The sequence below is a fragment of the Strigops habroptila genome, chromosome 5 (genome assembly GCF_004027225.2).
Source record: "Strigops habroptila isolate Jane chromosome 5, bStrHab1.2.pri, whole genome shotgun sequence".
NCBI lineage: Eukaryota > Metazoa > Chordata > Aves > Psittaciformes > Psittacidae > Strigops > Strigops habroptila.
The window spans coordinates 59,819,601-59,831,923 of NC_044281.2; the positions used below are offsets into that span (position 1 = coordinate 59,819,601).

The following is a 12,323-nucleotide window of genomic DNA, read 5'->3' on the forward strand; positions in this document are numbered from 1 at the left end:
GCTCAAGTGCCCTTTTTGGTTGATGCTTTAAAGTGCTTAGTGCAAGCAAACCATATGAAAGCACAGCTGCTGGGAGATCTGGAGGTAGCAGGTTAGCCTCCACCTGGGTGGTGGTCCTGAGCTGGGTGGGATACTGCACCATGGCTGCTGTGGGATGGAGAGGGCAGGAGCCATGTGTCTGTGTTGGCCGGGGACCTCACTGCTCAGTGTGTAAGCCCTGGGCAGCCAGGGCTGAGGAAGCGGCTGGTGAGCTGGAGCAGATGCTGTGCCGGGTAGCCGGGCTATGCAGGCAAGCAGCGCCTGAATCTGGAGAGGAAACCAGGAGCAATTGGCATGTGCAGGCTGGCAGGCTGGAGGCTGTGAGGGGATGGGATTGCTGTTTATAAATACATTGAGAGAGTAAACACAAGGGAGGGAAGAGAGCTATTAAAGCTGAGGGACAATGCTGGCACGGGAACAAATGGTACAAACTGGCCATGAATAAATTTAGTTTTGAAATGAGATGAGTGCAATTCTGGGATGAATTTCCCCCAGGAGCAGTGGCAGGGGAAAGCACAACTTTGTGATGACACTTGCTCTGTAACCGGAGGCAGCTGTGTGCTGCCATGCCCGCTCAGTGGGGCTGAGAGGTGAAGACCTGAGGTCCCCAGCCCCTCACCTCTGTGTCACAGCCATCCAGGCTCTGTGTGGCACTAGCAGTATGTCCCCACATGGCTCCTGGCTTGGTTGGTGCAGCACTCCTGGGCAATGGCTTGCATGGATTGTTTCTCCCTGGCGCATGGGTTTGGGTGTGCATTTGGGTGTCACAGATGCTGCTCCCGAAAGCAGTATGGTGCCAATGTCCCCCCTTTACTGCTTTACAGATGTCACTGGCAGCACTGGGGCAGAGGCATTGGGAAGGTGTGCACGGTGCATCCCCTTGCCATGCATCTCATCCCCATGCTCCAGACCTGCCAGGAGCAGGGAGCCCTGCTCCAGATCCTCCCTGCTCCTGGGAGCACTGGGCTGCATACTGGCCCGGATGCAGGAGCCTGGCAGTGACCTGCTGCCTCTGCTCAGCACTGGGGCTCGGGTGCCTCCCGTGGCTCTGCCTGGCTGGTGGTGCAGCCCGCAGCACAGCTGAGCACTTGGTATTCCAACAGCGAGCCTGCTTGGCACGAGAGGGGCTCTGCCAACCCCATGCACCCACGTCTCTGCTGCTGGCTCAGGCCTGGCCATGAGGCTCAGCTGACATGGGCTGGTCTGTGGCACAAAGGAGCACATCTGCAGTGGCAGGAGGGGTCCCAGCCCCTCTGGGATGTGCCCACAGCATCCCTCAGTCCCCAGCCACTCCGCTGCTCTCCCTCGTCCTGGGGAAGTGAGTTGGGCACTGCAAAGGATGCTCCAGAGCTTGGTACTTCACAGGATGAGGGAAACAAGGAGTGCAGCCCACAGCTAGTGTGCTCTGCTTGGGGCCAAAGATGCCCTGCTCTGCTCTGCTCTGAGGCTGCAGAGCCCAGTGCCCCACGGAGGCAGGAGCCTCGGCCCCACAGGCAGGGCTGCATCCCTCAGCTCGGCACTGGGCAGACGTCTGTGCTGAGGAGCTGCTGGTGTGGAGGATGGTCATACTGCCACCGGAGCTGGGTTTGAGCCAAACTGGCACCGTTCCCCAAGCTCTCCTGAGAGCAGGGAAGGGAAATGGTGAGACCGTGCATGAAAGGGGACGTTTGCAGTGGCAAAAACATCCCACTGGCTCAGAAAATTGCTGCAGAACTGGGCTTGAAATGAGTTGAAATTGCTGAATCCAAGCGGATCTCATATCCTGGGCAGTTGCAATGCTGGCGTCAGTGCTCCGGCTTCCCTCCTGGGGCACCCAGGCAGGGCCTGGATGTGCTGTGTGTGGGCAGCGGGCTGCTGGGGACGTGGTAGGGGCTGCCATGAGGGGCTGGAGGCACAGTGAGGGGCTGTGGCAGAGCTGTACTCCGGGGCAGAGATGGCTGCAGTAGGGGCAGGAGCAAAGCAGGAGCAGCATGGCAGGTGTGCCATTGCCCCTGCTCTACCAGTGTCACCCCGGTTTGGCCCCAGCTCAGCCCCAGCTCCTGTGCCATGTCTTCTGGCCAGGAGCATCCCTGTGCCTCCAGCTGCCCGTGCTCACTCAAGAAGCAGCATTTCCCGTTTTGAAGGCTGCTTTCCTTTGTACCATAGCCCTGCCCATGCTAATTTGCTGTCTGGGCTGGGGTGGCTGGAGATCACCCTCCAGGGTACCCCTAGACTAGCATCCCTGCCAAGCCCAGAGAGGAAGCACTCTGGTGTCTTCCCATCCCTGTCCTCATCCCCATCATGCCCCAGTGATGACTGTTCTCAGGAGGGCGTCTATGCTGGGGTGCTCGCTCCCTTGTGATGTGCCCATGCCCAGGGCCTGCCTGCCTGCCAGATGCATGATACAGAGGGGATGTGGGAGCAGAGCTGGGTGTCCCAGTGGGGATGTGGGAGGAGGGCTGGCTGCCCCAGTGGGCATGTGGGAGCAGGGCTGGTGCCCTGGGCATGCAGGAGCAGGACCCACTGGTCCAGCACATGCTGCAGCTCATTTCCCTTGTATGAAAACGTTTGGCTGGAAGCTTAGCACAGCCTCTTGTCTCCTCGGAGCAATCAGGATTTGTCGCTGCTTGCAATGTTTAACGTTGTCTTCCAGAGGCTAAATACCATGGGGAGCCATGTAAGCCACGGAAATACCTACGTGAGCTGGGATCAGCTGGAGGCTGGCACAATGGGCTGGCAGCAATGGGGATGAGGGACTGGGAGTGCATGGTGCTCACAAAGTGGGCTGGCATGAGCCAGGGTGAAAATGCTGGGGGCCAGCATCCTTGTTCCCATTGGGCTCCCAACAGCAGGGGGCCAGGACAGCTAGCCCCACAGGAGTGTAAGAGACCTGAGAGGGACCCGAGCTGTGTGGGGTGGGGAGGAGGATACCAGGCCCCCCAGTGATCTCTGGCTGGGATCTGCCTTCTGAGGTGCAAGCAGCTATTCCTCTCAAGGTCAGCGTGTCTCCACAGCAGAGAGCAGGGAAATGAGGAATCGTATTGAGAAATTCCCTCCCTAATGGGATCTCCCCTGCACGTGAGCATGGCGCGGGGATGCCAGTGTGCAGTGGCTGAGCAGGGAGACCGGCACACGGTGCGGGAATGCTGCCACCCCACCTGCGAAGCTGCAGCACCCATGGGTGCCTGGCAAGCGGAGCAGGGTGCCCTGTGGCCTGTGCCTCAAGTCCTGTCCCCAGCTGGACATATGTACTCCAGCCCTGCAGGGTACTTTTCTGGGTCAGCTTCAGGGAGGAAATCATCTTCCCAGTGCAGGCAGGCGCTCCTCTGCCCTTCCTCCTCCTCCTCATGCACTCCCTGTTACCTAATTGAGTTTGTCATGCTGGAAAGGCAAAGCCCTGCAGGACTGTGCTGTGCTCTCTCCAGCACGATTTCACAGCTGGCCTCGGAACCCTGGCAGCCGACAAGTGAGTAACTCAGATGGGCCCCTGCCCTCCCCACATGCCCACCTGCCTGGGGCTACAGTGGACAAGGCCACTGTCACTGCTGGACCTTCTTCTCCAGCCCTACCCAACACTGGTCCCTGTCCCTGAGCTGTTTGTCCCCACATGCCCCAGCCTCTGCAACATGTCCCCATCTCTTGCCTGACTCCAGGGTGATTACGATGCTGCTCAGAGATGTCTGAACCGACATGAGATGGAAGCGTTCAGAGAAATGACATTTCCTCCAGCCTGGGAAGCTCATCCTCAGTTTAAAAGAAAACTAATATAAAAGCTGCCCTGGTGTGCAAGGGGCTGATGGTATCAGACTGGCAGCCTCCGGCTCTCAGAGCCACAATAAATCTCAGCAAGTAGCCGAGCCAGCTCCAGCAGCCCCATGCAGATGCGCCGGCATGGTGCGGGGGGGCCGAGCCGTATCCTGGGGATGGTGGGGGACACACGGGCTGGAAGGGGCAGCTCAGTGTGGGCTGAGGTGACCCACGGGGAGCGCAGGGAGTCCGCTGCAGTGCTCCTGCTCACAGCGGCACAGGCGGGACAGTGCCAGGGCCGGTGCCAGCCCTGGGGTGTGGGGCCATGCGGGTGGCGAGGGCAGCCCCATGGCCTCGGCTTTGTGTCCTCGGGGAGCCCAGCTCTGCCCCAGGGAAGCACTGCGGCCTCGCAAGAGCATTTGCTCCTCCAGCAGAGCAAGCGGCACCGGTGGCATCCCGTGGCGGGTGGAATGTGGACCGTCCTTCCCCGGGACACACCGTGCCTGGGGCCGGCTGTTCCCCGCTGCCGCACGGCCGGCGCTGCCGGCGGCGGGGCCGGGATGCTGCCCTCACCCGCCCTGCGCAGGACCCGAGGGCAGCTGGGAGGAGACACAGTGCTGCCCGGCCCGGCCCAGGGGCTGCTCCGGTACCGGGACGGGCGCTGGAAGCTGGCGCCCGGCGGCACCCAAACGCGGGGCCCTGCTGCCCCCTGCCGGAGACCGGCCCCTCCAGTGGAGCAACCTGGTCTAGTGGAAGGTATCCCTGCTAGTGGCAGGGGGGTTGGAATTAGATGATCTTTAAGGTCCCTTCCAACCCAAACCATTCTATGACTCTATGATTCTATGCCAGCTTGGATCCTAGCTGGGCCCTCAGGATGGGTACAGAGTCACGCCTTGCTCAGGCAGCAAGGCAGCAGCATGGATGGTGCTGGAGTCGCTGCTGAGGCAAGCAGGAGTTCCCCTCTTGCCACTTCCCACTTTCACTGCTGCCCTCGTCCTGCCCAGCTGCCACGGAGTAGCAGGGATGATGTCCTTCGCAGGGGGTACAACAGCCCTGGCTCATCCTGGGGTTGCAGAGGCTGGGGACCCCCTGGGGGCCATCCCATGCCAGAGGCGGGTGCCTGGGAGCAGCAGCAGGAGATGAGAAGCTGCCAGGAGCGTGGTGCTGAGCTTTAAAGGCACCCTGACAGGCTGTCGGGGCCCTGCCAGCCGCACTGACAGCACAGTGCAGAGACACCCCCCGCCACTGCCACGCTCTGATCACAGCCTCACTGTCACTTCAAAGAGCCCGCCGGGCTCAGGTGGGCTCACATGCAGCTCCCGCCCCATGGCTCTATGCCTCATGACCCACAGTCCCGCTTCTCCTGCCCCACAGGTCCCAGATACACTGGAGTCCTCAGCTCCTGGGCAGGGAATTCCAGTGTACAGCACCAAGTACCAAGGTACACATGTGGTCCTGAGCAGTGCTGGCAGGAGGCGATGGCCCCCCGGGCCTGGCACTGTCCTGCCTCTGTGGGGCAGGGCTCCCAGCCCCAAAGCAGCCACAGCTGGGCACCTGGGGGTCTAGGCAGGGATCCAGGGGGGCTGCAGTACCAAGGCACAGACAATGGAGATGAGCTGGCATGCAGCATCTCTATGCACAGGTTTCATACAGTGTCACTGGGACAGGGAATCGCCATCCAGACATGGGTGCCCACCATGCTGGGGCACTAGGGGCTGCCAGTTCCCTCTGCCCAGAGCAAGACAACACCCCCCATGCCCTGTCTCCCATCCCAGCCCAGCTCAGGGAGGAATTTTCCATTCCTGAATGGAGGTTGGGGGAAGGCGTGTTTGTAGCAGCCCCCTTCTCTCCCCCCTCCATCGCCCGTCACTGGAGCAGCTCCGGAAGGCACCTGCCACGTTTGTCTCTAGGTAGGTGCAGAGCAAAAGCCTCCGTGGAGGGAGAGCTCTCTGGAGGGACCCTGGGCAGCCTTGGGAGCAGCCTGCACCCCACTTTCCAGAGGAGCCACTCTGCCTGCAGCCATGCCTCTGTCCCTTGCCTGCTGCCAGGATGGGGAAGCCCTGACAGCGGCTCAGGATGGAGGTGCTGCCCACCTTGCTGTCGGCATCCTGCGAGCCACCAGGATCCCCGGACTGCACTACATGTGCACCCGGCCGCAGTCCCGCCTGCGCCGCCTGCTCTGGAGCCTGGCCTTCCTGGCCTCCACCGGGCTGCTGGCCACCACCACCATCGACTGCCTGCACCACCTCCTCTCACGCCCCGTGCACATCCGGGCACGCCTTACCCGAGCCTCCCAGCTCCGCTTCCCGGCCGTCACCCTCTGCAACCCCAACCGAGCACGCTTCCTGCACCTCACCAAGCCTGACCTCTACTCAGTGGGGCAGTGGCTGGGGCTGGCCTGGGAGAACCACTCGCTGGTGCCTGAGATGCTGGCTGTGCTGGGGGAGGACCGGCACACGTGGCTGACACGTCTTGCTAACTACTCACGCTTCTTGCCACCCCGCCGCTCCGAGCACACCATGCAGAGCTTCTTCCACCGCCTGGGTCACCAGATCGAGGACATGCTGGTGGACTGCCGCTTTCAGGGAGAGCACTGCGGCCCCCAGCACTTCACCCCTGTGAGTTCCCACCTCGTGGCGGCATGACAGCCAGGATGCCCCATGGGTGCTGGGGGCGATGCTTCACATCCCCCAGCAAGGGCAGAGGGGTGACAGCATGGGAGGGGGAGGCTTAGATGAGCCCTTTCAAACTGTTCCCCTTTCTAGCACTGCCAAAGGATTGCAAAGGAGTCCCTGGACCTCATCCTGCTTGCAGAACACCCTGCCAAACCCCTGCCTGCTCCCTCACCACGCCCTTTTTCCATCCCCAGGTCTACACACGCTATGGTAAGTGCTACACCTTCAATGGGGACCGGAGGAACCCACGGGTGACCCGCCAAGGTGGCATGGGCAACGGGCTGGAGATCATGCTGGACATCCAGCAGGAGGAGTACCTGCCCATCTGGAGAGAGACCAGTGAGTGGGGCATCGGCATGGGCAGGGCACAGGTGAGGGGTGCGTGAGGGAGGGCTGCTGGGCAAGCAGGGCACACGGTGAGGGCTATGGGGCAAGCAGGCACCGGAGGTGTGCTGTGTGGGTGCAGGCATGCAGCCCCTCTGTCCTTCTCCCACAGACGAGACGTCATTTGAAGCTGGCATCCGGGTCCAGATTCACAGCCAGGATGAGCCACCCTACATCCATCAGCTGGGCTTTGGTGTCTCGCCCGGCTTCCAGACGTTCGTGTCCTGCCAGGAGCAGCGGGTAAGGAAGGATCCTCACAGCCTGGGGAGGCGCCTGCAGGCACCCAGCCCAGCGCAGCCCTGCAGCAATGCCCCTCTCACCCTGGCAGCTCACCTACCTGCCGCAGCCATGGGGGAACTGCCGGGCCAGTGTGCAGGGGGAGCAGACGCTGCCTGGTTATGACACATACAGCATTGCTGCCTGCCGCCTGCAGTGCGAGAAGGAGGCCGTGGTGCGGAGCTGCCACTGCCGCATGGTCCACATGCCAGGTGAGGGGTGTGCATGATGGCATGGGGACACCGGCCTGGGGCTCCCCAGCCAGCTACAGCCTGCACCAAACGATAACCTCTGCCCAATCCATCTCCATCCAAGGACCACCCCATCCTCTCCACATACTGGGTCAGCCCCTGTCCTACCCGCCTTACACCCAAGGTCAGCCCCTTCCCTGTCTGCCTTGTACCCAGGGGCCACCCCTGCCCCAGCCAACCTGCATCCAAGGCCACCTATCCCATCCCCTCCACATCCAAGGGCCACCCCTGCCCCACTGCCTTCAGGGGAGTGAATCAAGGGCAGGGAGCAGAAGCGGGCCAGACTCCCAACCCTCAACCAGCTGCTTCTCTTCAGGCAACGAGTCCATCTGCTCCCCCAACGTGTACATCGAGTGTGCTGACCACACACTGGGTAGGTGAGGTGGCAAGTGGGTGGCTGGGGGCCAGCCTGGTGCCCCATGGAGGGGGCCTGGGGAATGCGGCCGTGCCAATGGGTGCATGCCCCCAGACGCAGCGGTGGAGGACAGCCAGGAGCGCTGCAGCTGCCCCACGCCATGCAACCTGACCCGCTATGGCAAGGAAATCTCCATGGTGCGCATCCCCAACAAGGGCTCAGCGCGCTACCTCGCCCGCAAGTACAACAAGAATGAGACCTACATCCGGTGAGTTGCTGGTACCGGGATTGCTGGGGGGTGGGCAGGGAGCTGGGGGCCAGGGGAATCCCCACCCCACTCCTGCCAGCATGCAGGGAGCGAGTCCTGCCACACATAGTTCCTGCAGCATCCTCTGCCCAGGGGTAGCTGCCAATAGAGTATCTCCCTGACTCATCCATAACCTCCCAGCCCTCCCCCTAGCACCTCCCCACCCCATGGTTCCTGCTGGCCTGGACCATGCCCCTTCTGTGTCCTCACCACACCATCCTGAATAACTAGGAACTGGAGGGCTCGGGGACAGCGGAGGTTGGGGGTAGGGGTGGTGGAAGCATCGGTGACCAGCCCTCCTTGCTGACCATTATGTTGTCCCTCCAGGGAGAACTTCCTGGTGCTGGACATCTTCTTTGAGGCACTCAACTACGAGGCCATTGAGCAGAAGAAAGCCTACGACCTTGCTGGGCTTCTCGGTGACTCCCCCAACCTACTCATGGGACCCTGAGGCGGGGAGCTCTGGGTCCCAGCCCTGGGAGGATGTGGGGCTGTTTGGGGAGGGACCACAGAGGGCAGGAGCTGGCCACAGACTGGTTGAAGGGTGGCATGCTGCTGGCCATCCCCTGTCCTGCATATACGTTGCTCCCTCTGTCCTGCCATCCCTGCCCCTGTGATTGCGCTGTCCCCCTCCTCCTGGCAGTCCTGGCACTGCCTGCAGCCCCGCTGGCCCACCCCAGGCTCCCAGCAGGCTGCACAGCATGTCCTGGTGTCCATCTCCTCCTCCTCCCCAGGAGACATCGGGGGACAGATGGGCCTGTTCATCGGTGCCAGTATCCTCACCATCCTGGAGATCCTGGACTATGTCTATGAGGTGTGCTGAGCCTTCCGGGCTGTGTCTAAGCAGTGGGAGTGGGTGAGGCACAGAGCAGGGCCTGGGCAACCTGGGGAGGGAGTGCAGTGTATGGGCCACCCCAGGGGGCTTTGACAGCCCCCAAATCGGGGAATGCCCAGCAGGAGGCACTGGGAAGTTCCCCAGTATCTCTCTGTGGTCTGAGGACAGGGAGGGTGGAGGGCAGAGGTGCTGTCCCTGTCACCAGGCCCATGTCCCCCAGGCAGGGAGAGGAGCAGGTGGCAGTCAGTGCAGGCTGGGGTCCCCCCACATGGGGTGCTGCCTGCGTGTGGGTCCCGGGCTGACCCTCTGTCTGCACCCAGGTGATCCGGGACAGGGTGAGCCGGGTCCTGCGACGCTCCAAGCCACCCCTGAAGAAGCCCTCGGGCAGCATCGCCACGCTGGGACTGGAGGAGCTCAAGGACCAGGTACCTGCATGCGGCTGGGCTGCCCAGGGGGCTGCAAGGACAGGGCCTGGGCAGCATCTGCCCTCAGCCCAGAGGGAAGGGATATTGTCCCAAGAGCAAGGGGCAGTGCTGCTCCATGTTTGGTACCCTCAGGCTGCAGAGCCGGGGCAGCCCCAGGGTGGCAGGGAGCTGGGTATCCCTGGGGGTCTCCTGGGGGTCTCCTGGGGGTCTCCTGGGGACAGGCTTTGCTGTGTGGAGAGGGATGGGGGAGCAGGGTGCATGGGGTCTGTGCCCACCCCTCTGACTGCCATCCCTGCAGAGCCCCTGCGAGACGCTGGGCCGACACGTGGAGGGTGCCTACAACACGGGCATCCTGCCCAACCACCACCACCGCCACCACTACCCTCACCAGGGCGTCTTTGAGGACTTCGCCTGCTAGGCCAGCTCGGGACTGGGGGGGCAGACCCCCACCACCCCGCTCCCCACAGTCCGCATGGAGAGGGACTGCGGCAGCGGGCGCAGCAGGCGCAGGCCCCTGCCTCCCCCACCCCACTGCCAGGACCGGCCTGTGCCGTTCGCCCCTGGCGATGCTGCTGGAGCTGCTGTGGCACCGGCACCAGAGTGACCCCCCAGCCCTTTCGCCCGTCCCCTCCACTTGCCCCCAGCACAGGGGCCCAGCCCTCTCTCAAGCACATGGCATGGAGGGGAACGGGCACGCCCAGAGGGGTTGGGGGAGCAGCCGGGTGTGGGGCAGAGGCAGTGCAGAGCATTCAGGGGTTAAGCTGTGGTTCCTGCAGGCCCCTCCAAGCCCTCCCCTGCTGGCCTCTCCAGGGTGGGAGACTCTGCCCTGCATGGTCCCCCCCAGGAGATGTGCCTGGAGCAGCTTTGCGCCTGCCCAGGGACCACACAATTCCTCCCCTTCCCACAGCAGGGCAGGGCGGCATTGCAGGGCATGCCTCTGAGCAGCACGGCCCCCGCTGCCAGCCCAGGGACACCCCACCTGCAGCCACACCTGCATGGCACCACCACTGTGACACCCCCAAACATCTGCCCACCCTTCCGCAACTTCTGCAGACTGCCACAGCTGCAGCCCCCCCATCGCAGTTCCCAGCCAGACCCCTGCACTGTGACTGCCACCCCTGCCCAGTGTTGGTCTCCAATAGCCCCTGGTCATTGCGGCACTGCAAACCTACTGCCCCCTCTCTCCTTCCCCATCCCATCGTGCCCACAGCCCGCCCGTCCTCTCCTCACCCAGGTATTGCCCAAAGCGGCTCGTCCCTTGGTGCAGCAAACAGGCCCACCCAGGTGATGCAGGGGGGTCCTGCCCTTGCTCCCCTGCCTGTCGCCCCTCTCTTGCACTGTGCACGTACCCCCTGCCACACTCCCACCCCCCGGGTGCTGAGCACCCGCTGTGCCTCCCCCAGACTGTACACAGTTAGGAGGGTGTACTGTACCCAGCACTGCCCGGACAGCCACAGCCCAACCCACCGGTCGGAGCCTCGACCAGGACCAGCACCCACAGCTCCTGCCTGCCCCGAGATGGTAGGTCCCACGGCAGGCCCACAACACTCCCCCTGTCCTGTTGGACGTTGCCTCCTCCCCCTCCACTGTAGCAGACACCAGCGCAGGGCAAACTGCCCCAAAATATCTCAGGAGGGGGGGCAGGCTGGCAAAGCCCCCCTCAATACACACACATAGAGCAGAGAGGGGGACCTCAAGGCAGGAATTTGGGACCTCTGGGGGAAGCTGGGGTTGAGCTATCCCCTGGCCCTGCCAGTTTGGTCCCCATCCCCGGTGCCCGCAGATGGAACACGGCCATTCTATGCCACGGCCAAAGCCATACATGCAGAAGGAGCTGTTGTCCTTGCAGCCCCCGAGGCCCCACACGTGGAAGATGCAGGGCGGGGACCTGGTGATGTACCTAGCAGCCCTGGCTCTGGGTACGCACAGCCCAACATCCCCCTCCCCAAATATGCATCCACGTGGAAACATGTTCCCCATCAGTGTGAACACCCGATTGCATTGTGTCCCGTGTCCCCGTGCATGGGGGGACATACAGCAAGCCTCCTGACAGGGCAGGCACAGTGGTTCTCTCTGGAAACCCTCTCCAGAGAACCCTGTGCCAGCTGCCCATGGGGTGCCCTCACATCTGCACACAGGAGTGTCCCCGGAGGGGTGCCATGCATTAATCCAGGGATGTGCCACGACCATGCCATGACGACCCTCCACCAAGGTGTCTTGCAGTGAGCAGGGTGTGCAGGATGTGGCTGTCTCCCTGTCAGCGGGAGCAGTAAGCCCTGAGCGGGGAGCACGGGCACGGGCACCGCAGCAGGAGGGCCGGCGCGAATGTCATCGTGCTGGTGAATGTGAGAGATGTGCGTCACTGTTTTATAAATGTACAAATGCTCCCTAATAAAGAGGCACAAGTAGGTCTGGAGCTACCTGCGAGGGCTGTGGAGGGCAGAGAGATGGGGGAGGCGGTCCTACCTCAGGGTAAGATGGTGGTGGGACCCAGGGAGCACTTCACAGCCCTGCACCCACGTGCTGGGCATGCTGAGAGGCAGCATACCCGGTCACCTGAAGGTGAGCATCTCTTCCTGCAGAAAGCCTTGCCCACTGCCAGCGGAGGCTGCCAGCAAAGCTGTTTCAGGATAGGTCCCAGGAGCCCTGTAGTGGTGACCTAGCGAAGATTTGATGTGAAGTTATTTTTGTCTGTTTCTCTCAGCACCTCTGTTCTTTAATTCAGCAACTTCCTGGTGGCACCTAGAGGTGACACCTCCTGTAGGGTCTCCCACCACCTCCAAACAGGGCGGGCAGGTGAGGTGGCCCCAGCATCCCCCCTGCCTGCGCCATGCCTGATGTCCCAGTTCTGAAGGTGCTAAACTGAGGAGGACCAGCGGCATGACCCAGATTTAGCATCCCAGGGCCAGGCCCAAACCCCAGCACTGTGGCCCCTGAAGTGCCCCTTCCCACACTGTGCCCATCCAAGGGCTACCGGAGGGGGCCGCTGCCACCCCAGGCTTGCTGGGCTGCAAAGCTGTGCCAGCCCAGCCCGGCACTGCTTGAATTGC

General features: G+C 62.6%; 1 protein-coding gene across 1 annotated transcript in view; it reads left to right on the forward strand.

The window, feature by feature from the left end:
- ASIC4 (acid sensing ion channel subunit family member 4) overlaps positions 1-11,681 on the forward strand; it is a 29,326-nt gene extending 17,645 nt beyond the window's left edge. Inside the window, exons 2-10 of the mRNA XM_030486933.1 lie at positions 6,635-6,779; positions 6,937-7,064; positions 7,153-7,312; positions 7,668-7,724; positions 7,821-7,974; positions 8,341-8,432; positions 8,748-8,827; positions 9,169-9,273; positions 9,572-11,681. Coding sequence (XP_030342793.1) covers positions 6,635-6,779; positions 6,937-7,064; positions 7,153-7,312; positions 7,668-7,724; positions 7,821-7,974; positions 8,341-8,432; positions 8,748-8,827; positions 9,169-9,273; positions 9,572-9,691 — 1,041 coding nt within the window. The 3' untranslated portion in view covers positions 9,692-11,681. The remainder of the gene's footprint in view (positions 1-6,634; positions 6,780-6,936; positions 7,065-7,152; positions 7,313-7,667; positions 7,725-7,820; positions 7,975-8,340; positions 8,433-8,747; positions 8,828-9,168; positions 9,274-9,571) is intronic.
- Positions 11,682-12,323: the final 642 nt, after the last annotated feature.